Source organism: Hemicordylus capensis, chromosome 11 (assembly GCF_027244095.1).
Source record: "Hemicordylus capensis ecotype Gifberg chromosome 11, rHemCap1.1.pri, whole genome shotgun sequence".
NCBI lineage: Eukaryota > Metazoa > Chordata > Lepidosauria > Squamata > Cordylidae > Hemicordylus > Hemicordylus capensis.
In genome coordinates this window covers 18,262,014-18,289,547 of record NC_069667.1, presented here as the reverse complement: position 1 = coordinate 18,289,547, position 27,534 = coordinate 18,262,014, and the positions used below count along the sequence as shown (strand labels likewise).

Here is a 27,534-nt window from a genome sequence, read left to right as displayed (position 1 = left end):
AGAACCTGCTTTGGAAGCTGAAGGTCCCAAATTAAATCTCCAGTTAAAGGATTAAGTAATGGACCCAATCCTTTAGGTCGACAGTCAGAATAGCAATCAATACCAAGCTAGATGGCCCACTGGTGAGATCCAAGAGATAGCAGCTTTATTATTATTATTAATTATTCTTATTATTTTACGTTTATATCCCACTCTTCCTCCAAGGAGCCCAGAGCAGTGTACTACATACTTGAGTTTCTCTTTCACAACAACCCTGTGAAGTAGGTTAGGCTGAGAGAGAAGTGACTGGCCCAGAGTCACGCAGCTAGTCTCATGGCTGAATGGGGATTTGAACTCAGGTCTCCCCAGTCCTAGTCCAGCACTCTAACCACTACGCATTGCTTCCTAGCCCCACCTCTCCACATGTGTGTGCGCATGTGCAAAAACACCTCCACGATGGTCCAAGAGGGGGCATGGAACATTATCCCAGAAAACGGCTGCAGCGTTGGCTGTTTATTTGACACAGTGCTGTAGTGAATGCCTGATGGCCTACTGCTGAGAACCTAGTGTAGCATTATTGTATTTTTTAAAAAGAAAAAAAGAAAAGAAACTGCACCTATTCATGAAGGAAATTTGGTCTCTTGCCAGCACAGCTTTCTGTAGCTTTAGTCCCATGGAAACTGGCGGTGTGAATTGGATGTGAAACTTTTATTCTCTTTGTACGTGCTTCTTCCAACACACTTTGACAAGAGTGACTAGAAACTGTTAGCCCCCAGGCAAGAGCAGCATACAGTTTTCATCCCGTTCAGCAAACAGCACAATGATGTTATGTTAAATATTAGCAGCATTCCCTAGCCAAGGGCTCGTATTGATTGTACCTGCGTTCACCACAAGTTAATTCAGCGGGGAGAAGTCTGGCTCTATTTTGATGCTGAAATAATCCACCCGTCACACACACTTAGCAATGGAGAAGAGAATCGGGGAACCTTTAGCCACAACCCACAGACTCAACCAACTTTTATTTCTTTACAATGAGGGCTAGAATTTTTTATTTTACTTTGCACTGAGGCGTAGATGTAGAAAACATCTTGCAGCTCTATTGTTTCTGCATATCTTCAGGCACAGGAGGCCATCCTGTGGTATGTTTAGCACAGGGTTTCTGTTTGTATTGATATTTTTATAGTTCCCTTCATCCTAAGACCCCAGGGCAACTAACAAGATTTTTTTAAAAAATAACCTGAAAATAAAGCAAGCACTGCTACAGTTTAGAAAGAGAGCAGAGGGGAACTCTTTGACCAGAGGTCTGGTTAAAAAGGGCAGTCTTCAGTTTCTCCCTAAAGGCGGAGAGAGAGGGAGCTATGTAGATCCCAGATCTCAACTGAGAGCGATTTCCAAAATCCAGGGGCAATCATAGAGAAGGCCCTGTCCTGTATGCTCAACAAACAAATCTCAGTAGGTATTGGCATGAGGAGCAGAGTCCTGGCAGGCAATCTTAAGGTACCCAGAGCCCAAGCCATTTAGAGCTTTAAAGGCAATAATCAGGCAAAACTCACTCAGGGTAAGGGGAGCTGTAGGTTTACTGTCTAATCATGCACACCAAATGGTACTGATAGTGAGGACTTGTTTCAAATTAAAACGGAACACAAACTCAAACGGCAAAAATAAGATTAAATAAAAATTAGGAAACCCTGATCATCTGATCCGCTTTCAGCCCTGCCAGATACATTTAGCGCCCTCTCTGAAACAAGCCAGCTGTAGCTCAATTTATAAGCACTCTTCTCCAAGTCCCTTTTGGCTGGTGTTTTCAACTGATGTGATATCACAGTACAGCTGCACTGCAATATCAATATTGACCTGGAAAAGATGGCACAGGCTTCCTGCTTCCTTGAACCGTTGCCAATGGTAGCTTAAGTTACACGCTTGCGGTAATGTCCCTGTGATTGATGAGAGTTTTCTGAAGAATGCAAAACACAATTATAACCAGCCTTTGTTTAATCATTGTAGTAATGAGATAATTAGGTAATCAGCATATGAAGGAGGAAAAAAGCTTTCCTAGTAATGAACTGAACATACCGTTTACATCTGAGGGGAGGAAAACATTGATTATGGAATGCTACAGTGTCTTATATTTCAACACAACTATCAAAACCTGTGGATTGTTTGAAGCACTGAAGACGCATTGTTTTCAAAGGCTTTTTGCAAGAGTTGTAGGGAAAAGGGATCCTACATGGCAACATGTAAAATGCTACAACACATTTTTTAAGATGACCAAACCAATCATGCTACTTTAATTGTGATTTTAAAAAAACCATCCTGGTGTTGGATTAGTTCCATCTGTCAGCCTGTTTAAAATGACAATGAAAACACAAGGCAGGATCAAAGTGCTTCTTTGGGAACAGGTGCCTGGTGGAATTTTTTTTACATTTGAACAGTGATGAGTGCTTGCCCAAACGTTGTTTAAAAGATATGCCATAATTTCTCATTCGCACTAGTCAAGAAGATCCTGAACAGGTGCAGTTTTGCTAAATAATTCCTGTTTCAAAAAATCTAAGTTTATTGAAAGCAACTGATACTTTGAGATCTAGACCGACAAATGAGTGACAAGAGGAGATGGCAGATTTTCAAAATCCAAATCCCAACTTAAACAGATTTTAAAATCCTCTTAATCATGGACATGGCAGTTACTTTGGGCAGCTACAGCAGCATTTCCTATGGAATGTTGTGCCTTTAGAGTTTGGTCAATGTGGAAGACACATACTACATTATTCCCCTTTGAACAGATTTAGAGAGGCACTTCTAATTACACATCTAGTCAAAATATTTGCCAAGAGATGACAACAAGCACGTAACACAAACAGTCTTGGTGTAGCCAAGTTTCATTTTGCAAATTCTGAGTTAAATTAGAAAGTCACCACCTCTTCAGTCTATGTAAATTGATTTTGGGTGGTTTGGCGGTGGTACACAATAAGGCAGCATTTTTGAGATCATGCTGTATCACAAAGTTGTGAAGTATCTTTCTTGACAGCATTGTATTTTGCTTCCATGACCCTCCCATTCTTTTGTTGCTGATTTTAGATTGCAAGTGAGTCTGTGCAGAGCCCTTTCCTCTGGATGAGGATAAGTTAAACATGACGACTGAATTTAGGACTGCTGGAAAGCACGCAGCTCAAATGTCTGTGTGGAGTATAGCTCTGCTGAGCACTGACTGTGTTTTGAGACAAAGTAGTGGTGATGCACATGGATCTGGCCTCACTGAAGGACCCACAACTGTGTGTTGCCTGCTACGCTGCCCCCTTTATTAAGTCCAAACCCCTTCTTGCACTCTGACCCTATGATTTGCTAATAGCAGAGTTAATCTGCTCCAAGAGGAAGAGGAGAGCAGAGACAGATGGCACCACTCACTAACGAGACTTCTGGATCACTCCTTATACTCAAGTAAATTTGGGGGTGGAATCTAAGATCTGTGATTAACATGCAATTGTCAGTTATCTTAATGAGCCTTCTCAAATGGGAACTCAGCCCTCATCAACTGCACAGGGTGGAAAGTTATGACAGGTTGAAATCATAGCTCAAACTAGCCAGAAAGAGTTTCCTACTTAAAGTGTCTGCAACATCCTCCTATTTTTAAATTGAGTACATGAGAAGCTGCTTCCGCTGTTGTAAGCTTCTCTCATGCATGAATGCTAGTAAAAGCAAAAGTTAAAATTAAAAAGATGAAGATTTAAGCCCTTATTCACAGGAGCTAAAATGATCCTTGCCTTCTTCGAGCTCTGACTAATCAGTTTCAGCCACAAAACTAAATGAAAATTAGAGCTAGCTTAGGTAGCTTTAAAGAGGGGACTGGAAAATTCGTGAAGGAGGAAAGGACTTATCACCCGCTATCAGTCATAATTGCCATGTGAACTGCCATGTGGAACCTCCATCTTCAGAGGAAGTATACCCGGAGTACCAATGGCTGGGGGGACCACAACAGAGAAAGGCTACTTGTCTTGATGGGCCTTTTGTGGGCTTCTCACAAGGAGCCAACATATTGAACATGATGGGAATTAAAAACAACACACTGATCTAATATACCAAGACAGATGTTTGTATTCTGAAACAATTACACAACTTAAAAAACACACAACACAGGCTTTTGAAAGAGCGCACACCCTGGTAGAAATCTATTTCAGTACAAGTTGTGCCTTTAATCTTGAAAGTTACAATACAAAATAAAAAAAAATTGGTCAATGGCATAAGAGCAGTTAACAGCTTTTTTTATACACAACTTTTCTACTAAAACTGCATTCTTCCAGGAAGTTTTCAAACCCAACGAATTGGATCCCAACTTGAGAGTCTTTGAAGTTCTTATACACAACAGTTGAGTCCCTCAAGACAACAATGAAATGCATTACCAAAAATAAAAGGAGACAATAGAAGGTTAAAAATAAAATAAAAACACCAAGCCATGTGATTCCACAAGGCTTCAGAAACATCAATCTTATTGTGAAAAAGTTTTTGCAGTATCAACTGCTTAGTGAGCCTTCTGGTTTTCTGTCAAATTGTCAGTATTTTCATTTGCTGCTTTGCCTCAAATTTCAAGTGAGGAAAAAAATCTAGAGTGAGTTTGCTCACTAGTATGCTTTTTTGGGGGGTTGTGTTTAAAAATAATTGGTTTTAGTAGACCAATGGAAGAAATGACTAGCAGTTAGAAATATCAGGGTTTTGACAGTAATGAGGATATTAAGACTTGACATAATTTCAAGCTGATTAGGCTCCAACAGAGCACTCTGTAGATTTTCAAACAGCATTTGACTTGCTGATTTGCCAGGAGGCCCGAATCAATAGTTAAAAGACAAACTCATATAGTGGTCACAAGACTCAAAATAAATACTGACCTCTTTTTAAAAACTCAAAGAAAAACCCAGAGTCTCATTCTTCATCCTTCTTTACAGCATACAGGATCGGGATATAATTTATTTTATTTTTTTATTTGGACAAAACATGATGTGTTCCACGCAGCACAGAGCACTTGAGGTATGATGCCCAATAAGGTGGCTAAATTCCATAGTGAGAGTTAAGCAGTAACTTTGAAATCTAAGAGGTTCGGGGGTGGAGGGGTGCAGCTTCCAGGAGCGACGGCTTTGTTTTAAGTTGCAATTAGCCACAGGTTGTTGGTAAAGCGAGGGAGAAGAGAAGAAGTGGATGGTCAGGAGGAGGAGGTGGTGAGTGAACTACAGCCCTTTGGCATGAGTACCGGAAGTTCACAGCTCAAGAGTCAACAGCTGTTCGAGATCTCCAGTAAGGAATGCTAGGCAGTAGAAACAACTGTAGCAGGAATAACCCAAAAGGTTCAGAAGCACACCTGTGGAGCTGGAGAGTTTTTTCCTCTACTGTGTGCCTTTGCAAAAGAGGGCTCAACAGCTTCCCTCTGGGCTTGCCTCCATAGTTTGTGTGTGAAGGTAAATGCAAAAACGCACTAGTTTACAGACTCGCAGTTGCCACAAGCATGTCCGCAGAGCAAATTAAACTTCAGACCTTACCATGGTGCACAAATCCATCAAACTTAACAGATTCCAAAACCTCAGGATTTTATTCAGTCCAGAAATAGTTTACCATTTCCACGTCTGCCTCAGCTTTGACACTGTACACGTTACATATCATTTATATAGTGTTTCGGGTTTGTTTCCCCCCCCTCCAGACACTGCAGACTAACTAACTACATAATATTGACATGTAAAACTGCAGCTCCTTGAAGGCTCACACACATGAACATTTCAGGCAGCTCAATGACATTTCTAACAGTCGGGCAGGTTTTTTGTTTAAGGGAAAAAGGAGAAGTTACTAACCCTTTTCTGACCTTAAAGCAAAAAAAAAAAATATTTTTTTTTAAAAAAGGTTAGTAGTTATGGATGTCTTATTCATTCCCAGTTTAACTCTGTCCCTTGAACCTGTTTAAAAGATGATGGGGAGGGAATAAAAGAAAGAGTACATTGTAAAATAGTAGAGAATAAAAGAGAGAAAAGCATACTAACCCGACTGGAAAGGACTGCTATGTTTATTAGCAAGAGTGAGGAGCCTTTGTTATCAAGATCTGCTAGTTTTGAGAAACATCCCCAGCTCTTGTGCAATAGGACTCCAGTTTAAACAGAACAAAAACCTTCTTATTGGCATACGCTCAGTTTAAAATGTCTCACTACTAACAACAAGTAATTAACTGTACAGCGGCATTCCAGGAAAAGGGCTGTCCGGCGAAAGCATCCATACCTAGTTCCCATTGAGCTGCTGCTGCGGAACTCTGCTATGGTCAGCGACCGACTTCTCACGGCTTTTGCTTTCTCGTTCTTCGTCCTCTTCGTCTCGTTCATCATTCCCACTATGGTTTTTACAGTAAAGCCTACAGACAACACAAAGCCACAAAACATGCAAACCCCACATTAGGAGAATCTGCATTCAGCCCAGTCAAGGCAGACAAGGGACTTCCAGGAGGAGAGCAGAATGGCCTTGGGGAATGCTGGTTGGCCAAACCTGGTCTAATCCAGCCCTGGTTGGATCTTTTGTATAGTAAAACCACATTCAGATCACACCTCAGTTCCAGCTCATTTTGGGTGGCTCAACTAATTACTAGTTTAAAAACCAAATATACAATTGCAAAGTACAATGTATCACGGCAATATGTTTGTTCTGTACAGAGGGACAGTATGTGCAGTTACAAAAAAAGGTGCAAGGAAGTATTCTTTATGCATTCCATGGTACAATAGTTAGAAAAATGATGCCGAGAGGCAATAAATATCTAGCAGCAATTAAAACAACTCTTTTTAAAAAAACCTAATTTTTATTAAGAATGGTGTTGGTTCACTATGACACTCCTTTTTATCTAAAAAGTGGCATTTCAAAGGAGAACGTGCCACGAAATTATTTGGAATGGTTTTCCATGATCATAATAATCAGTTGCAGCCTTCTGAAAAAACTGGATGGCTTGCAGGGAGGAGGATTCACAAGTCCATTTAATATATTAAAAGGCTCTTAACTTTGGCAGCAGTCGCTGAAATGCCCAGCCTGCGTAGATCTCCAAAAGCCACTCCGCACGGTCCTTCTTGTGTCCTGTGTCAAGCCAACACTGCCAAAGAAGCCTACGCTCTTCAGTGGAACAAGCCCTGGCTTTATATTATCTGGAGCAAGTGCTAATCCCTGGCATAGGACCCAAGCCCTGCCCAATGCAAAAACCCAGCACCGATCCAATACCATTTCAGCCTCCAGTGAAGTCAGCAAGTGCCTGGAAGTCTAAAATTTGAGCTGCTGGGGCTAAAAAAGAAAGAGAGCGCACTTACTTGTAAATCCCTCGTGACATATTCTCAATGTATTTTGCTTTGTCTTGTACTCCACAGTGGTAATGGTAAGTCTTGATACAAGCTTTAATTTCACATCCAATCGTAGCACCAGACTGACTACAGAGTGTACACTTCTGTTGTGGGGAGAGAGAGAAGACAGTGAGCAAAGCTGAGCCGTTAATCCGCCTCTTGCCACTTAACATTTAATTTGGTATTCCCCCAGCGCCGCGGTTCTTCCCTGAAGGGTGGCAAGTGGTTGCCTGGAGAACGACTGAATAACTGCAAAACAGGAGGAAAGGAGAGCTGGGCTTGTGGCAGCAAGCATGAATCATCTCTTTGGGATGGGAGACTACATGTGAGCACAGCAAGAGATTCCCCTGAGGGGGTGGGACCATAGCTCAGAGGGAGAGCAGCTGCATGCCAAAGGCCACAGGTTCCAACCTTGGCAGCATCTCCGGGTAGGGCTGGGAGAGACTCCGGCCTGGAACCTGGGAGAGCCACTGCCAGTCAGCGTAGGCAATATTGAGCTTGAAGGGCCAGTGGTCTGAAGGCAGCTTCCTATGTTCCTGAAGTGAGAAGCTGAGGAGGCTTTTTTTAAGGTTGTGAGCTCTTTGGGGACAGGGAGGATATAAATATTCGTAGCAGCAGCTGTCTCTGGAGTAGTGAACTGAATGCAACAGGTCCCCCGCTTGGGATACAGGGCAAGTGTTAGATGCATTCAGGAATATTTCTATCAGCACCCTCATAGAACCACCATTTCCAGGAGTTCCCTTGGTGGGGAAGCCAGGCTAGTAAAAGCAGTTAAGGTCCGTGCAAGTCTGGCCAGAGCCAAAATGTGGGTGAGGGTCCAGAGTTGAAGATGGCTGGAGTGTTGATCAGGGGGGGCATAAATCCCTGATCAGCTGCAGGGGGTGAACTTGGGCCAGTCACCATCTCTCAGCAGAACCTACTCATGGGGATGCTGCAAGCAGACGGGGGGGAAAGGAAGCCACAGAAGCCACCCTCAGCTCTCTGGGGGAAAGGTGGGGGGGGGGGATTGCAATCAAGGAGTCCACTCATTCAGATCCAGACCAGAAGAACATACCATTCTTTTCCCTCGTTTGATTTCCTGAAGCACAGTTTTAATGTCAAAGTCACCAAACTCTGCCCTTGACGTGGTTGTCAGTTGTACAGTGCCAGAAGAGAACAACTATGAAGGAAGAAAGTGCAGTACAAAGCATTAGGAATATGGGAAACCGGGGCCAGGCCCACCTTCAAAGAGAGGCAGCCTGCAAGCAGGTGGTGGTGGTCCTCCAAGAGAGAACTGTTGGTCATGCGGCAAACCTCCATATTCAGGAGCAGTAGGCTGCTGAATCCCAACTTCGGGGGAGCAATGACTCTTTCTTGCCTCCATGTCCTGCTTGGGGCACCTGGCAAGCCTCTGTGCAGGATGCGCCCCCCGGCAGTGCTCCCTGTAACAGGCATTCCCAGATGTTGACTACCACTCTCATCACTCTCAGTTGCAACGGCATTTGGCTGGAGATTATAGTAGTTAGCAGCTGGGAATCCCTGTTCCAGGGAACACCCACCGCCATGTAGGGCTGGAAGCACTGAGAGGGTGGTGGAATGTATGTGGGGAGGGTGCCGGGTTTTGAGCAGCATGGGTAATTAAGGGTGGGAGTCGGGGTGCAGGGGTGGGATGTGGCGCACCGGGAATATGCCCTGTTGCCCGGTGGGCCAGTACGAGCCTGCTGTCATATCTAATCCAGGAGAACTCTTATGTTATTTTACCAAGCAGTGATCGTGGAGGATGGGATGCCCTGGCTGATTCCTCTTGCCCTGCAGCCTGACACCCTTGTGTAAGGCAAGACAGCCTGGGTGGTATGATGGACAGCCACTCCGTGGTCAACGTGGAGTTCAGCACAGAAGCTGGGAGGCACCACTCACAATGCTCATATCAAGGGGGAACAGTGGCGCGGGGCATGCCCACTGGCTCAACTCCCAAGCATGGCCAGAGAGCTGGGACAAAGCACAATGCTCACCATGCACTTGTAATGTGCAGCTGCCTTTTTGGCATTGAATATATGAAGCTTCCCTCTAGCTTCATTTTCTTCTTCACCTGCATGACAGAATCCACATTTAGGTTTTGTATCATTGGGACTGCTTCTGTGAGGTGATCTGTCTCTCTGAAAGAAAAACACTTTTCTAAAATAATATGCCAGAACAACAAATACAGTTGCAACAGAAGACAGCTAGACAAGCTGACTTTAAAATGTTACTTTTTTAAAAAAGTGAGCTGTGCATATTTGTTCTCAAGCATACGAATTGCTTACATAAGAACTGCTTTCTATGTCGTCTGTGCCATGTGAAGATGTCGATCGCGCGTCTTCTGGCTGCCCTTTGAGATTCATTTTTCTGGGCCTTCCTTTGCGCCCCCTCTTTTTAGGGGGGGACGGTTCCAACTCGTGTTCATTAAGACCTTCTTCTAAGTCTGCCAGAAGAAAAGCCATAAAACTGAAGAAACAGCAAGAGCTGTAACAGTTCTGCGCAACCTCTTAAGGCATACAAAAATATTAGTATCCTTACAATACTAGAGAAAGAGACCCATTGAAACACACTGACAGGCAATTCTATGGGCTTTACACTCTGAAGCATTGAAAAACTTAGGCTATAAGACCCAGAGGTTCCTCACTCCACCTCCTTCCAGTGCTGCAACATGCTGAGGCCAAAATGAGCCAGGTCCAAACAATAATGTTGTATACACTGACTTCCTGTCACAAGACAGGAGTGGGGGGGAGGAGGGGGAAAGGCTGTAAGTGCTAACATTTCCCATGCTCACTTCGCACTTTACACTTCAGCAAAAGTTGCACATTTCCAGAACAAGGAGCGAGACAGGGGATCTTGGTGGAAAAACTTAAACCAAGTCTTCTGAAAATTCAAACGCTTCCTTAGGGATCCCAGTTCTCAACACACATGAAATCCATTTTGTTTTATTTATCATATTTTTATACCACCTGATATAGATGTCTCCAAGCAGTGTACACAGTTAACACACTGCATTTGGCTCCTTCCTTAGAAGGTAGGAATTTGGTTCCAGATATGAACAAATCCCTGCTGAAATACTCTCTGAAGTGCGTATGAAAATGATGCAACTTCATGATAACTCTTAATGGTTAAAAATGGATTGTTGAAAGGCTTTTCCTGCATTCAGATCATGGTTAACAAGAATCCGAGCACGCCATTTGGTTACACAGGCCATAAGGCTAATTTGTATGACTATTTTCTACTTAATGACTTCGACAAACCATTGATCTTCTTATGCCACTCAATTTTCCTTTAAACAAACAGTTTTGTTGTTAAAGGGCTACTCAAACCCACTTGGGTTGGCTTATCTTGTTGTTCAATGTACTAAGTGCTGAACAGATTGTTATTCTGTTCTGACTTGATAATAAGTCTTTTGAGAAAAGACCAAAGGATGCAGTTTACCATTTCCCTGGAGGGTCACAGCATGGTCTGCTCAGAGAGATATTATCAAAACCATGGCACTTAGGTTTGGTAGGTTTGAAGGGAGAAAGTGGTTCTGCATCTGTATATAGGCTAAATCATGTGAGTGCATTTAGGCTATCTTGAGCCATATGCTAGAATATATTGCAAGCAGTCATCTGTCACAGAGATGCAGGTTTTCTAGGAAATTGTGTAATGGAACATTTTCTGGAAAATGTTTTTCAAGCAATTTTTCTCATGTGTCTTTTTTTCTCAGAAAACTGAGAAAAACTATGCAACTTTTCTTGATACAATGTAATTTGGCATTGTATATATAAACCTATATATTTAGTTTTTAAAAACCCACCATATTAATTTCCCACACTATATCTCCCAAGTTTTTCATGTAGCTGAACTGACATATTTGATTTGGGGTGGGGAATCAATAAAGACACTTTCAGTATAATATTTAAACCATTGTAACAAATTCAAAGCTTAATGTGGGAATAAGTTATTTTATTGGAATGCTTAATAAAACACATATGTACTGTTTCACACACTTTCAAAGGATAATCACTTGAAAAGCATTAATTACAACTTGGAAATTGCCACGCTTGCCTTACATTGCACTGGCAACTATTCATTACCAAGGAATTTTATGAAACAATGCATTTTTAGAAGTGGAAAAGTTTCCACCCCAAATTTCTGATCTGTCACCATCCCATTTATGCCAGAAACCTCATCCTGTCTGCAATCAGTTTCCAACTACTTCGCGATGACTGTCAACTAGTTGTTTTTAAGCGTGAACACACACAAAAATCAATGTACTTGCCCACAATGGAGCTAGGCCACCACATCTGTAGTATTACACTGTAGTTTGGGGGTGGGGACATGAGTGAGGAGGAGAAACATGATAGAAATGTATGAAGTGATACATGGCATGGAGAAAAGGGAAAAGGAGTTTTTCTCCTCACATAATACTAGTACACAGATCATTCTGTGAGTTAGATGGGCAGCAGATTCAAGACAGACAGGTTTTCTTCTCATCAGCACACTATAGAATTTACTGCTAGCAGTTGTGCAATGGTTGTCAGGTCAGATAGCTTTAAAAAGGGATTAGACACATTCATGGAGGAGGAGAGATCAGTGGCTGTTCTTCAGGATGGCTCTATGGCAGGCTTGCTCAACTTTGGCCCCCCAGCTGTTTCTGGGCTACAACTCCCATACTCTCAATCCACAGTGGCCAACAGCCAGGGATTATGGGAGTTTTACATCTGCAGGAGGGCCCAAGTTGAGCAGGCCTGCTCTTGGGAGTCTCCCTGCAGAAGTAGTATAGGCAGTTGCCTTATACTGTGTCAGACTATTGGTCCAGCCAGCTCTATATTTACTGACTGGTAGATGGCGCAGCAGGGAAATGACTTGACTAGCAAGTCAGAGGTTGCCGGTTCGAATCCCCGCTGGTATGTTTCCCAAACTATGGGAAAACACCTGTATTGGGCAGCAGAAATATAGGAAGATGCTGGAAGGCATCATCTCTTCCTGCATGGGAGAAGGCAATGGTATACCCTTCCTGTATTCCACCAAGAAAACCACAGGAATATCAATTACTGCCTTCAGATTCTACTGGTGGGCTTCTCTTTGGGCCCTACCATTGGCCACCATGGGCAACAGGATGCCAGACTAGTTGGACCTTTGGCCCAATCCAGCAGGGCTCCTGATAGGCCAATATGCAGAATGGGCTTAATCAAAACGGTTTCCCCATGCTGATTCTGTTCTACTCCTACTTTTTCTTGCATGGAAAGCATATCCAATGAAAGAGGAATTTAAAATGGCAAGAAATACTGAATAATCTTACCTTCAGAATTGTGTGGTGCTTTCTTGTGTTTTCGACACAATATCCTAGGGACAGAACAGTGCAAAAAGTTAAGTCAGCTGGGGAACAAAAAGAGCTCGTCAGGTCTATCAGCAACAATTTAAAGTGACAGCATATGCTCTGAAGAAAAACTAGTATTTGAAATTTCTATTTAAACAACCAACATCCTGAATTCCCTTGGAGTGATTTTTTTTGTTTTGTTTTTGCAAAGCAGAAATACAAACAATAGTTACATGTAAATGCCTTGGGAGGGTTTCTCTCGGATCTGAGCCTTGTCATGCAACGCACAATAGTAGTGATATGTCTTGTGGCAGGTTTTTACATCACAGCCAATAGTTGCCCCTGGACAATGGCATAACGAGCACATCTGGAAAAGACAGAGAAGCCATTAGAGCCTTTTGTCTCACTGACAAAGGCAATTAGAAGACAAGAGAATTGAGCCAACAGTGGGAAAGGTAGCCTGTTGTACTGAAGCTTCTCTTTATTGCTGTTTTCAGAATTGGAGAAGGAAGAAGTTAGCCACAGTTTCAAATTAAAATCTCAGCGGCAGAAGTCTTGAGCCTAAGAGAGGAGACTATAGTCTACAGAAGGGGTGCACAACTCAAATATCCCACCCGGAAGCAGCATGACTCAATGAGTGGGGGCCCAGATCAATTTTTCGTGCATTAAAGTTAAGAAAAATCAGTAAATAATTAGGGTTTTATATTGCAACCCATGAGAGGATGTGTTACTGCCCATGCTTTGTAGTGTTCACAATCCTTTTGCTTGAGCAGCCAGGTTTTCCACTCGAACTTCTATGAAGTTGTCTTGCTTACAACTGCACCATGGGTGGGGGGCCCCCACATCCTTCAGCTTTTTTAAGCCTCCCCATCCCACTCACCCCCATTGGTCTCGCTCTCATCTTCCTTGCCACTGCCCCCCAGCAACTGGCTCTGGCAAAAATCTGCTTCTTCCACAGTGGGATGGCCTCACCTTAAGAACATAAGAATAGCCCTGCTGGATCAGGCCCAAGGAAGCCCATCTAGCCCAGCATCCTGTTGGCTGGCAGTAAGTTAAGACATCTATTTTCTATGCCAGAAGCAGAATCCTCAGGATGAGATACAACGACCACCACTCAGGTACAACCACAACACTGTGGCAGGATGCTACCCTACTTGGTGCGTTACTTACAACCTGGAAATACCAACTTACCAGCTTGGTACCTCTTTTTATTTCCTTCTGTACATCTTCAATGGAAAAGCCGCCAAGACTCTCATTATCGGAGTGTGACGACACCAAGGCAGAAGAGAAAAGCTGAGAAACCACACAAGATCAAAACAAGACTTTTGAAATTGACAATCTTTTGAAATTGAAGCAAGTCTCAGATTTCTAAATTAGAGTGTTCTTAATGTAGAACAGTAATTAAAATGCAGAGAGTTAAAGCAGAGCCCAATCCTATGCATATGTTTAAGTCAGAAGGAAGGCCCATATGTTCAAAATGGCTGATTTCTCAGTATGCCTGCACAGGATTGCAGTCTTAGGATAGAACTAGATGTCATCTTGGCATGTGCTCCACAGGCCTGCCCAGGTAAGAGGAGCGCCTGTGGCTTGGTTCTTTGAGCTGACAACCAACTTTTTAGCTCTGCCCAACTCTTTTTTCTGATGCTCTATGGAAATGATATTGACTACTCAGAGTCTGGTTTTGAGTCCAATACTTGTTATAGGTAATTGTGGGATATTAAAAAAAATGTTATTGTTGCATTCCTTGAATATTTGGGAAGCATTTGAATTGGGAAGCTGGGAACTATAAGATATTCCCCTCAGGGGATGGAGCTGCTCTGGGAAGAGCACCTGCCTGCTTGTTGTATGTAGAAGGTCTCAAGTTCCCTCCCTGGCAGCATCTCCAAGATAGGGTTGAGAGAGACTCCGGCCTGCAACCTTGGAGAAGCTGCTGCCAGTCTGGGTAGCCAGCGTTGTGTAGTGGTTAGAGTGCTGGACCAGGACCGGGGAGACCTGAGTTCAAATCCCCATTCAGCCATGAGACTAGCTGGGTGACTCTGGGCCAGTCACTTCTCTCTCAGCCTAGGCTACTTCACAGGGTTGTTGTGAAAGAGAAACTCAAGTATGTAGTACACTGCTCTGGGCTCCTTGGAGGAAGAGCGGGATATAAATGCAAAATTAATATTAATATTAATATTAATATTAATATTATTATTATTAATAGACAATACTGAGCTAGATGGAGCAATGGTTTGACAAGGTATATGGCAGCTTCCTAAGTTCCTAAGTAAAAAGTAAAGTAAAGATGTGCCCTCGAGTCGGTGTCGACTCCTGGTGACCACAGAGCCATGTGGCAAAAACAAACAGGTAAGTGTTGCAAAGGGGGTACTTAGCTCTTCATGCAACAGCTCCTTTCCCCCAGCAACCCCAACCCACCCACTCTGCTAGCTGTTTCCTCACTGGCTTACTTCCAGTCTTGGAGCCCTGAACCTGAGTGGGGGAATCTTTTGTAAAGAGAAAGAACCAAGCACCTTCTCCTGTCTGCCAAATCCCCCTTGCAAGTGTCTCCCACCCTATTACTTCTACTAACACTGTATTACTACTGCCACTATTATCCCCTTAAATATTCCACCGTGTAAGCCAGCAGCAGCCTCTCTCTTCCTTGGGGCACTTACCATACATTTGTGATGTGCTGCCACCTTCTGGTTTTCAGACAGCAGCAGCTGCCCACATTCGTTATCTTTATTAGACCTACAGAAGCCGCACTTGCGCTGTCTCCCGGGCCCCTTCTTCTGTCCGACGGAGCCCGACATGACTTCAAAGTAGCTCAAAAGGTCGCCACTTCAATCTTCGCCAATGCTGCAGGGGGCAGAAAGGCACAAACAATAGCAACAGGCTCTCTAGGCTTCCAAGGCCATTTCGCATCCCTTACCCAAGTCCTCTTCCAAGAGTCAGAGCGCCAGAGGGTTGAAGGTGGCATGTCTGACTAAGTTCAAGCAAATCAATCTGCATACTGCCCAAGGAGCGGCCCTCTCCCTATGACAGAAACCCCAAAACAGAGCCCCAAAAGGAAGGAAGTTGCGGGGGGAGGAAATTAAGGCTAAGAAGCAGATGATAAAGAGAGAGGCCACCCCTACTTTGGAGCTTCCGAGGACAACTCAGTGCAATGTTATCCTCCCACACCTTGCTTTTTCCATTCATGTCAGAAACCACCAACAAGGATACATAGAACCAGAAGGCACAGCAGAAAATAGTGACGTGCACGAACCAGTTCAGTGTTCTATTCCTGGAACACCAAACCAGTTCGGAAACTGGCATTTGAACACAGGGGCTCCTCTAAACTGTGGGGAGGGTGTCCTTACCTTCCCCACCACACTTCCCCCTCTGGCGCGGCTTCAAAAACTGCTGGTGTGGGGCAGCTGTATACTCTCTTGCCGCCCCGGTCAGCATAATACCAGAAGTGGCCCATGCACATTCCATGCACACCCCTAGCAGAAAACCCAATGGCGCCCAATTTTTCCAGTAACAACTTAAGATATAGAATTTTAAAGAGTGCCCAAGTATGAATTGCTTATGAATGGCAACCCACGCTGCCAACCGGGTCTCCATGCAACACCAAAAATATATGAACTTTCAGATGGAGCAGTTTATCTGACAAGCTGCTATTTGGGATCAAACAGATGCCCTACTCCTTCTTAAATAAGTCGGAAGTATGTTAGTAAGTAATAATTTAAAACGGTCAATGACCAGTAATCATACACACCAAAATATAAATCAGCATAAAAAACAAAACAAAATCAAAACAGTAAAATTTGATAACACCACATCAGGTTATGCAAAAATCTCAGTTACAACTAAGTTGTTCCCGCCTCAGTTTACAGGCTGCTGCACAGAATCTTGCTGTCCCCACTGTGACAACTGCATGTTGATCCTCCAAAAGATAGGAGATGTAATACTCTTCTGATTGACCAGGCCTTTTTTTTTTTAAAATGGTTTGATCCCGATAGTATGAATGCCCCTATAATAGGCACAGTGTAAAAGAACATGTAAGACAGACTCAATGTCACCTGAACCACATGGACATAACCGGTTCCTTAGTGGTATCCCCTTGAATCTGCCATCCAAAACGGCAGAAGGCAAGGCATTAAACCACACCAGCGAAAAGGCTCTCCTCTGGTTTAAGGTGGTCAAATGGGTGAGGTATGCAGCTGGCTGAGGGTAGTTTGAAAAACCACCTAAAGGGCTAGTGGTGATAACTAGACTTAAATCCAAGTGCTTCTCCATATCTGCCACATGCTATTTAATCATTGCTTTGGCAGCATCATGACCCAAAGCCAATAGTGGTGAGAAGCCATATCTGCCCAAATTGTCATAGAAGCTCTTGCACCAGGATGAGTGAAACTCCTCTTTCAGAACCAGGGGGCCAAGTCCCTGGGGGCAGGCATATAATTTAAGCCAGTAGTTAAATGTACAAAGCCACACCTGTGCCTCAACAATTGTCAACCCTGTTTCTAAATGCAAGATAGCATTCGATATGCATCTGGGGACTTGAAAAAATGGCATAAAGAAATCCAGATTGCACCACTGCTAAGGACTTAAAATTACAGGTGGGACAAATCTGAACCCCGTACAACATTTGTGCCAGTATTTTAGCCTGATACAGCCTAACTGCTGCAAGAATGTAATGTCCCCCATTAGCGTGGAAGAATTTGAGTTCAGCAGATGCACTCCTCTGCACACTTGCTGCTGCGTATTCACACTGTGGACCCCACAAACCTTTTGCATGGAAAGTGAGACCCAGGTACTTATAGGTCTTAACCTGCTCAACCGTGCACCCATTAATTTGCCATTTATGTTCTTTTGGTCTCTTGACAAATACCTGTCAGGAGCATGTCAGAGGCCCCCAGGTGACCAGCAGTGGCATGCCATGTTTCATATGCAGTGGCATGCCTGCCACTGTCACAGAAAGCACAAGCACAGCTGCAATATCACAAGCTTGTGTACCACACAGGTCAACATGACGACATGCAGCACCTCTCCCTTTCAGTTTCATATGCTCGTAACCTCCAAGCTTGACTACTGTAATGCACTCTATGTGGGGCTGCCTTTGTACGTGGTCCAGAAAGTACAATTAGTATTGAACGTGTCAGCCAGATTGGTCTCTGAGACAACCCGAAAGGACTATATAACATTGATTTTAAAAGAACTGCACTGGCTGCAGATATGTTCCCGGGTGAAATACAGAGCGCTGGTTATTACCTATAACGTCCTTAACGGCTTGGGCCCAGGGTATTTAAGAGAGCATCTTATTTGTCATGAACCATACAGCCTACTATGATCTTCTGAAGAGGTCCAGTAACAGTTGCCGCTGGCTTGTTTGGTGGCGATTCAGGACCGGGCTCTCTCCAAGGCTGCCCCGGAGCTTTGGAACAGTGCTCCCTCTAACAGGGATTCCCAGATGATGCTGACTACAACTCCCAGTATCCTCAGCTGCAATGGCTTTTGCTTGGGGATTCCGGGAGTTGTAGTCAGCAACATCTGGGAATCTCTGTTAAGAGGGGACCCTGCTTTGGAATATGCTCCCTGAGATAAGAGCATCTCCTTCTCTGCTTGTTTTCAGGAAGACCCTCAAGATGCACCTGTTCTCACAGGCTTTTAATGGGAACTAGTTTTAATTTGTTTTTATTGTGTTGTGTGGAATTTTAATCTGTTTTTTTACTTTTTATATTGTATTAATTTTGTACACTGCCTAGAGATGTACATATTGGGTAGTATAAAAACATGATAAACCAACCGTTACAGACCTCTATGCCAGAAGGCAGAACTAACGACACAAGTAACACTCACCCCACAATTATCTGCCAGGGAAGGCTGGGTATGTGGCTCTACACTGATCACCCTGGAATTCCTTGAAAAATATAGATGAAGCTTTCCTAACATAGTTTTATAGATGTATACCCTGCCTCCCCAGAAGTGTCTGACGCAGCTTACAGAAAATATAAATGCTTAAGATACATACTTTAGCTGCCTGAAAGACACACACTTCAGCAGTGGAACATTAACTCCAAACTGAATTTTAATAAAGAAAAGCTACCGTTTTTCTGAAAATATTACCACAATCTGAATTTTTAAAACCTGGATGAATGGTTGGCACTGAAAGGACTTAGGTGCCAGCACTAGGCATGATGGGCAAGAGGGCATTCCAGACACAGGGTGCCACAGCAGAGAAGGCCTGGCCCCTGCTTCCTGTCCACCCGATCTTAGCAGGAAAGGGAACCCCAAGGAGGGTCTCAACAGACTATCTTCAGATGGGAGAACTTTACACCAAATGAAAATCTGGTTGTGTGTACGTGTGGGCACATCTGCATCCAGCAAAGTACCTTAGGCGCTTTGGAGTGGGTGGCTGGAAAAAATTTATAAATGTGAAACTTAATACTGCCACAGTTCCGCAAGAAAAAGAAAATTCAGTGCCTAGGCCTTCATATCCAATTTGTGGTGACTGGGTGACACTATACCTGGGGTTTTTCCCCAGACCTGCAAAAAAAAAAGTTCCTCTTACTACTTTTGATTTGTAACAACGTAAGAAGTAGATTTGTGCACACTTTTCTTGATGTAATAATGAGAGAATTCAACTCGTCAGAGGATTTGTATCAGTGGGGGAATCCCAAAAGGATACGCTCACTCTTTGGGAAATGGAAGTGCTGCAAGATGAGGCAAGAAAGGAAATAAAACACTTGTCTTCAGATATTATTCCTAGGGCATTTTTAAGGAAACCAATAGCACTGCTGCTAAGTTGGGTTCTTTATTTAGGATTCTGTTTTCTTGGGACTTTAATCTCCCAAGTATCAAGATCTGGAAGCAGCTCGACATGCACCAGGAACCTTTTTGTACATTATTGAAGATGAAACATACTGGAATCAGATAGTTAACTTTTGAAATTGGTATTAATAGATGCTGAGCTTGTGGGCAGAAACTGTCATCTTTTTTAGTTTATGTACTGAATCTAGTAATGGTAGGCATTTTAACACTTAATAAATATGTTGTTCAAAAGCATGGATTATAGAGAGCCATTGTAACACAAGATCTAGAACTCATTCCAGAAACCAATGTACTACTGTCAATCACAGTTCATCTGATATGTATTCCCTTACTGTCTCCGCTTAATAAAATGTGCCATTATGCTGGGAGGAAAGGAATTTCCAGCAAACCAAACACAAGAGACTTTTCTAACCAAGCATTATTCTTGATATGATTTCATGTCACTAGCATTATGGTGACATGATCATCAACTGCCCTGAGCCGTGTTTGAAAGGGAGGTATAGAAATCAAATCAAATCAATAAATAAATATGTAATGAATATAAACCAATACAGAAAAGACCGAGTAATCCATTTGGTTAACAACCATACTTAATTTCAAAAGTGGGTGCGGGGGGGTGGGGGAAGAAGGATGTACTAGATCGCTCCAGAAAGGCATTACATCCCAAACCAAAGTCGGAATCTATGGCCAATATGCTTTTCTTTTCAACATAAATTGAACTACTTACATAAGTCAAGTAGAATCCTTAAAGTAGAACAAATGCTTGACCAAATTTTCTGAACATGCTGTCACACTGTAGTGTGACCAAGCGGCAGCACCAAAGCTAGGGCAATGTTGACAGAAGCAGACGGGATTCTAAATAGCAGGGGTCATGGGAAGCAGGAAGAAGAGTTAGGCCCTACTCCCAACAGTGAATGTCTTTACTTTCCCCTATAAAAAAGAATGGGTGCCATCCACTCCTATTGGGGATAGGAACCCAGAGCGCACTAGTTACAAAGGAGGCAAAACCCGCTCTCCGCCCGCCCGCCCCAGTCGGCAGTGGGCAGCTCAGCCTTTGCTGGCCAGGTTCCTGCAGGAAACTGCATCCTGAAGGTCCACCTTGGAGCACATAAGCCCTGCCTTTACACATACCATCATGTCATCATGATGGGCATTTGCTAGTGAATTCATCATTGCAAGTATTCCAGACTACTGCTTCATTTGCTGATTATCTTTTTCGTGAACACCCAGGTTTATTTGAAGATTTCCCGAAAAAGCAACACAAACTGGAAGTTTACCTTTGAAAAGAAAAACAAAAATACAAGTGCTTTTTAACTGGCCAAATATTTAAGCCAACAACTAAACTTAAAAAAAAACCAAAAAACCCACAAACACTACAAACCTAAATATGCATTCTTGGACTGGAAATGACTTCAACAAGTTTCAGGCTAATAAAAGTAGTGTGCCACCATGTAAAGCATAACAGAAACCAGTTATCTCCCAGAAACACAGAACTATCACAATGCAAGATCTTAGCCAGCAGCAATCTTTACTCAGATGCATATGAATGAATTCCAGGGAGATTCAATGCAAGCCCAAAATCCCAACATCACTTGCAGGACTACCAGGAAGAATCAAGTATAGCATGCATACAGATAGGATCAGGACCTTAAGCTGTCACCAATGTATATTCTAAAGATTTCCTTATCAGGGTTTGACCACCACCATTGTATTTTTAGCAGAATGAAACTGGTTAAAGCAAGCCATAAACACAGAATAGGAGTCCCTTGGTAATAATATTCCAGCCTTTTATTTCCCCATCGTATGGCATTCTTGGTGCAAACAAAGATAAATATGTGACCGTTTCCCCCATGAATGCCTATTGTGTCTTAAACCCTGCTTGTGGCCCCACTGGACTTTTCTAAATGGCCGATTCCTAAAGCCTGAGAAAAAGAGGCGGCTCTAAGAGGCTCAAGCAACAGATTTTATTCCGCACCGAAGGAGGGAAACTAGCAGTGATGTCACCTAAGCCAAGGGTAAGGAGGGAAATTCAAGAGCTTGTCGTCATGCTCCATTTAGCTGCTGGAGTCAAGCCCCAGCATGCCATCCTTTCTCTAAAAGAATCAGGCTTCATGGAACTTTTTTTTAAAAGGCCAAACATTTTAGTGGGTTTCATCTCTATACTCTAAATGATTCAGGGTATAATTAGAAAAAGTGTTTGGGAATTGTTAGATTTGCAAGAGACCTTGAGACTGCAAAGAAGTCCAGCACATACATACGCACAAGTTGGCTTCTTTGTTCAACAGGCATGCCAGGAAGTGTTTTTACATTCAAACTGTACAAAATGAACATTATTTCTGAAGCAAACGATTTTAAATTAGAAATGTTTAAGCTTGGCTCTCAAATGCAGAGCAAATAACTCTGCCAATGGCAAAAGTATTTGTGAGATCTCAAACCAAGCATCTAACAAGAACCCATTTCTGAAAGAGGCCGGTATCAGCAGCACAAATTGTTGCCTCTATATAGTCACTCTTCTTTGGCTGAATCATGCATATACAAGCATATACAAAAGGCGGGGGGGGGGGGGAGGGTTTGCCTGATCCAAAGCAGTAAAGTCAGGGTATTGTTTAACATAAACAGGCTTCCAGCCCAATCTCAAAATGCTAAAACTGGAAGATTGGAAACGGTGCTGCCACAGCCCTCTAATCTTGGTTACACAAGAAATGTACCTGCCACTCTCATCTACTGATGTCTATGTGAATAAAAATACCCAGACACCACTTTTCAGAAAAGTTTTCCATGGCAGAAGGAACTGGGTGGTGGTCCCCTGTCCCACTGGAGAGATGCTATGCTGAGCTGAATAGGATCTACTCTCCCCTTCTCAAAATAAAAAAGCCACCACTAACCAGATTGCATTTACCTGTACACCTAGACATGCCATGTACAAAGTGTCTCTGAAGTGTTTGGGATGAAGTGACTGGATGAGTTGACAGATTACAAGTTATGGCATTGCAACAGCTAATGCCTTAAAACAAACAAACCCAGAGCAATCCAGACGGCACCTGCGCTTTCCCCACTTGTCACTCTGTGTGTGTACAGACAGTCGTGGCAATCAACCAAGAGCACAGCACACTGGTACTCAGCAACTACAGTTGTTCCCTGTTGTCGTTCAGGCACAAGGTGCTAGTTGTAAGTGGAGCACCCCTAATGGCTTCAGCAAATGTATTTGGGCATCTGCCTCTTTCGTGCCCTTTTCTAATTCCAAACCATTAACTAAGCACACTAGCTTCAAACAGCAAGGGTGTGCTTAGAGGCACTCTTGGGGGATACTTACCAAGGGCTAACCTTGACAACATATTGCTAGCATTAACTGCAACCCCCAATACACAATAAATCCTCAGTGCTGTGTATCAAAGCAAACACATGTCTCCCCAAACTATGGGGAGAAAAGCTAGCAAATGTCCCTTTCGTGCTTGCTGTGGGCCATGACCAGGTGAAAAAGTCATCAAAAAGAGGATAATGGACACTGAGCGCCAGGCTGACCTAGGCAGGGCTCCATCCTTCCTGTCCCTGGAAAGGCTCAGAAATTCTGCCTTCCCCGCCGCGTACCTGTCACAGCTAGAAATCCCCAGCCACAGAAGGGCTTTTACCCTCGCCCGTTGTCATGCCCTTCCCTCTGAAGTACTGGAAGGCAAATTCAGAAAGACGCCAATTGCGGTGAGACTTTGTCCCTGTGACAGTAAGGAGATAGAACATGTACTCCTTTTTTGCCCTTTTTACATTCATTTATATTTCCGCTATTTCACAAGTACTGCTGTTTATATGTTTAATGTTTTCAGTTATATGGTTTTTTTATATATTCTATTTTAGCCACTGTTTTTTGCATTTTATATATTCCACTTTTTTATATGCTTAGAATTTTAATAATTTTATAGCTACTCTCTCTTTTAAGGGTAGCAGCCTTTTAGTATTATATTATAACTCTATAGCATTAGTGTAGAAATTTAAAACATAGTTTTATGGTTTCATAATTTGTTTTAATCATGCACTACCTTATGTTGGTCTTGGACCATAATAAAGATGATTGATAACTGGCAAAAGCCAGCTTTAGGTGATGAACGAGGAGTGGGGGAGAACCCTTGGAGAACATACATCCCTTGTTGAGGAAATTGAGTCACAAGATTGGACCCAAGTGACAGAAGTACATGCTTTAGTAACCTAAAAATAATATATTACTAAAGGCCCAGCTATCCATTTTAAAGTTTTATATCCCTTATCTTTTTTTTGCATCAGCAATGCAAAACTGCTTACAATAAAAATAAAGAACATTTAAAACAAAGGCATAACAGCAGCAGCAACACACTTCATATACAAGAGACAGAACAACCATGATCCAAGCTGCTAATATCAGCATCAACAAAAAGTTTCCAGAAGAGGCAAGTCTTAGCTTGGTACCTGAAGGAGTACAAAGTGGGGGTCAGACAGACCTATGAAAGGAAAGGAATTCTGGAATGGTGGGGCTACCACTGAAAAGGCCTTACTCCTAAGGGATGGCCACTTCACCTCTGAGAGAAATGGCACCCAAAACAGGGCCTCAGATGTACGCATTGAGGCACACACAGGCAAAAGCAGTTACCTCCGCTTTTAGGTACCCAGGTCCCAAAGTAAAAACCAGCACTGAGAACTGTGAGCAGAAATAAAACAGGTGGCTAAAGTGAGTCTGCCCAATTTCCTCTACAGTCGTTTGTCATCCCCACTGTTGCTTTCCTTGCTTGCAGATATATAGCTTTCCAGGGCAGTAATTCCCCACCTGGGTTCCTCCAGATGTTGCTGAACTACAACTCCCAGCATCCCCAGGTACCATTTATTATGGCTAGGGGTGCTGGGAGTTGTAGTTCAGCAACATCTGGAGGAACCTAGGTGGGGAACCACTGTTCTAGGGTCTGCCCAGGAAGACTCACTGTCTCTATTTTCCTCTAGAAGTTCCCATGGCAGTGAAACCAAGCCAGATATGACTAGATGAAGCCTCTAGAGACCTTTAAGAACACAAGTATCATACCATGTGGGTACCTTCCATGCTGCTTAGTGAAGCCACCAGTGTCCACAAGACCTAAGCCATCTTCCATGTTTTCCCCTCCTCCAAAAAACAGCACTACCATTGAGAAAACAATGCTGAATCCAAAGGACAGCAGAGCAGGCTCACCATCTCTCCTCAAGTGGACAAAGTCACATTTGTTTCTGCTGAACACCTCTGCTCCAGAACATAATTTCGGGAACCAGATGCCCAAGGTTAAAATGTCACTACAGCAACACAGTCTCCCAAAGCTCTTGACCTACTCCTTCACAAATGAAATGCAACCCCCAATATGAGACTATTAATGAAGCTACGAGAGCTCATCCCATGGTAAAGTAAAGTGTGCTGTCAAGTCAATTTCGACTCCTGGCACCCACAGAGCCCTGTGGTTTCTTTGGTAGAATACAGGAGGAGTTTACCATTGCCTCGCCTCTTCCCATGCAGTGTGAGATGATGTCTTTAAGCATCTTCCTATATTGCTGCTGCCTGATATAGGTGTTTCCCATAGTGTGGGAAACATACCAGCAGGGATTCGAATCAGCAATCTTCTGCTTGTTAGTCAAGCACTTCCCCACTTAATGTGACCATCATCTCCTGGTAGCAAACATGAATTGTCCCCTTTGTTAAGCAGAGTCAGCCTTGGTTGCATTTGAATGGGAGACTACATGAGTAAGTACTGTAAGACAGTCCCCTTAGGGGATGGGGCCACTCTGGGAAGAGCAGAAGAGGAGGTCTGCAACCTTGGAGAAGCCGCTGCCAGTCTGGGTAGACAATACTGTCTGACTCGGAAGAAAGCAGCTTCTTATGTTCCTAGGATGGGATAACAGGGCAAAAGATTAGGAGACTGGATCCTTTCAGTTTCAGAGACAGCAGTGGCAGCGAAGCCAAGACCCCAATATCTGAACCCCCAACTTCACAATTACCTCTTTAAGCATCCTGAAACAAGCTCATTCCTTCAGCCTTAGTTGTACCACATGGGGCTAGCAGCAGTGACCTACCTTAAAGGGCTGAGCCTTTGCAAGTGTGCGATATAAGTGCTCTCCACTATTAACACACATTAACAGGACATTAACACACACAAACCTCAATTTTAATGACACACATGCCCCACCCCCCAAATGCAGGCTTCAGTCCAATGCACACTTACCAAAGGAGTAAGCCTCACTGAACTAACCGGCACTTACTTCCAAGAAAGCACACACAGTATTACACCGCAACTCAGATCCTACAGTCCTGTTGTAGCAATCCTAAGCACACTAATCAGGCAACAAGGTCTCTTTAACTCATTGGGACTTACTTCCCTCCTTTCTTCATCCTTCAGACTTACACTGTGCATGCACATATCCCACACACCTAAGAGCACAGCCTTATTGTTATTAAGACTGATGCTTACTCAAAAAATATTAAGTCCCACCAAGCTCAACGTGGCTTGCTCCCAAGAAACTGTATGTACTGGCTTGTATCTCCAAACATCAGGTGACAAAAAGCCAAGTCTGATGCATTGCCAGGATCTGCACAATGCAGTGCTGAGGTGCAGCACTGGCTACAGCATATAGAATGTATTTGCTGCTCTCCCACAAGACTTTTCAAATCAACTTACATAGAAAAAGGATGCAAGTAAGGGTAGTAAATTAGAAATGGATACTATGAATCCAAAAGGACACTTTAAATATGGGAATTGTTCCTGCTGTCTGCACTCCTTCCAGGTGGGCCAATTTATTAATCCCAGTAATAGTAACAACATTGTGTTACAAAACTTTACTTGTCAGTCATCTAATGTTATTTATGCCATTCGTTGTCCATGTTCTCGAATATATGTGGGACAAACAAGTAAACCTTTAAGAAGACAGAACACAAGAGTAAAATCAGAACAGCTAATATAGAGGCTCCTTTACCTACTCTTTTTTTAAACATAAAAGCATCAACCTTCTTTGATATAAAAATGGTTTATATCGCTTCAAAGAAGGAAGAAAATCCCCAACAAAAAGTCCCAGAAGGGCTCACAATTGAAAAAATTAAAAAGAATAAATATGCAACTAGGATGGAGGTGTGCTCCCTCACTTTCTAGCTAGGGGTCACACAAGATCACCCCCCACCCCCTCCAAGCCAGGAGGAGGGGGGACCCCCCCACCCCCTCCAAGCCAGGAGGAGGAGTGGGCGGTGTACAGGCTCCTTGCAGCATGTGGGTGCCTGAACCTCTCTCCCGTCCCGCCACCCGGGGTCACTGGCCTCAGCAGGTTGGGGGTCTTGAGGGGAGGGGGAGAGAAGGAGAACGGGTTTCCATGGCAACCAGGTCCCGGGGGGGGCGGCGGCGATTAGGGGGCGGACTCACCAGGCCGGAAGGCGACGGAACGGCTAGCTAGCGGAGAACAAGGAAGAAAGGGGCGAACCCCTCAGATCAGGAGCAGAGCTGCCGCCGGCTTCCAAGACACTCACTGGCTCTCTGGGATCTTCCCTTTCATTCGGAGGGGCAGCGGGGAAAGACTCTGCGCCGCGGAGCTGACGCAAACACGTAGGCGCGTAGCGTGCGTGGACCGCGGCGCCGGCGTCCTTACGTCACGCCTTCGGCGGCGCCGGCTAAGCAGCTGCGATAAGCCGTAAACCGAGAACAGACGAACAGATTGAGAGAGAGACAGCGAGGGCGAGAGAGGGGCAAGCTTCTTTCCCCTCAGCGCGCATGCGCCAAGAAACCCAACGTGACGATTGGATTCAGGCGCGCGGGCGGCGGTTGGGAAAGCGGGTAGCCCCTTTTGCGCGTGCGTGGAAAGGGATGCAGCGCGGGAGGGGAGGGAAAAGACGGAATCACGGCTGCGCGACGGCTGCGCCTCGGAGGCCAGGGAATTTTGCGCACGCGCATATAAGAGAACGGAAACTGGGCGAGTGGTTTGAAAAGAGGCCGGAGGATAACGCGTGCGCAGAGGGCTTCAAGTGTTTCTCCCCCCCCACCTCCGGTTTAGTGTTTATTTTGAATTAATTTCATATTAAAGTACTGGCGCTATTATACTTCCCCCCCCTTAAAATGTAGCTATTCTGTTTCCCTCTTTTTTGTTGTGGTACCT

The 27,534-nt window shown here is 43.8% G+C and overlaps 1 protein-coding gene across 2 annotated transcripts; it reads right to left on the bottom strand.

Moving 5' to 3' along the window:
- Window positions 1-4,045: 4,045 nt before the first annotated feature.
- On the bottom strand, window positions 4,046-26,973 carry PHF6 (PHD finger protein 6). 2 transcript variants are annotated; one of them, XM_053274067.1, is made up of 11 exons: window positions 26,808-26,973; window positions 15,279-15,462; window positions 13,816-13,917; window positions 12,858-12,991; window positions 12,607-12,650; window positions 9,602-9,759; window positions 9,311-9,454; window positions 8,374-8,478; window positions 7,290-7,423; window positions 6,226-6,355; window positions 4,046-5,909 (listed from the first exon to the last, which is right to left on the bottom strand). In XM_053274067.1, the coding sequence occupies exons 2-10, from the start codon at window positions 15,414-15,416 to the stop codon at window positions 6,226-6,228; spliced, it is 1,089 nt and encodes a 362-aa protein (XP_053130042.1). In that variant the 5' UTR covers window positions 15,417-15,462; window positions 26,808-26,973; the 3' UTR covers window positions 4,046-5,909. The 2 variants fall into 2 exon arrangements, with proteins under 2 accessions (XP_053130042.1, XP_053130041.1); XM_053274066.1 differs by lacking the exon at window positions 26,808-26,973 and adding an exon at window positions 26,375-26,534 and having other exon boundaries at window positions 4,046-6,355.
- Window positions 26,974-27,534: the final 561 nt, after the last annotated feature.

Bases quoted from the DNA above. Each gene is read 5' to 3' on its own strand.
- PHF6 (XM_053274067.1), bottom strand. From the start codon at position 15,416: ATGTCGGGCTCCGTCGGACAGAAGAAGGGGCCCGGGAGACAGCGCAAG. The intron at 12,992-13,815 runs GTAAGTTGGTAT...TGTCTTTTCCAG, and splicing joins TAAAAAGAGGTACCAAGCTG to ATGTGCTCGTTATGCCATTG. The intron at 9,455-9,601 runs GTAAGCAATTCG...TTTTTCTTTCAG, and splicing joins ACATAGAAAGCAGTTCTTAT to AGAGACAGATCACCTCACAG.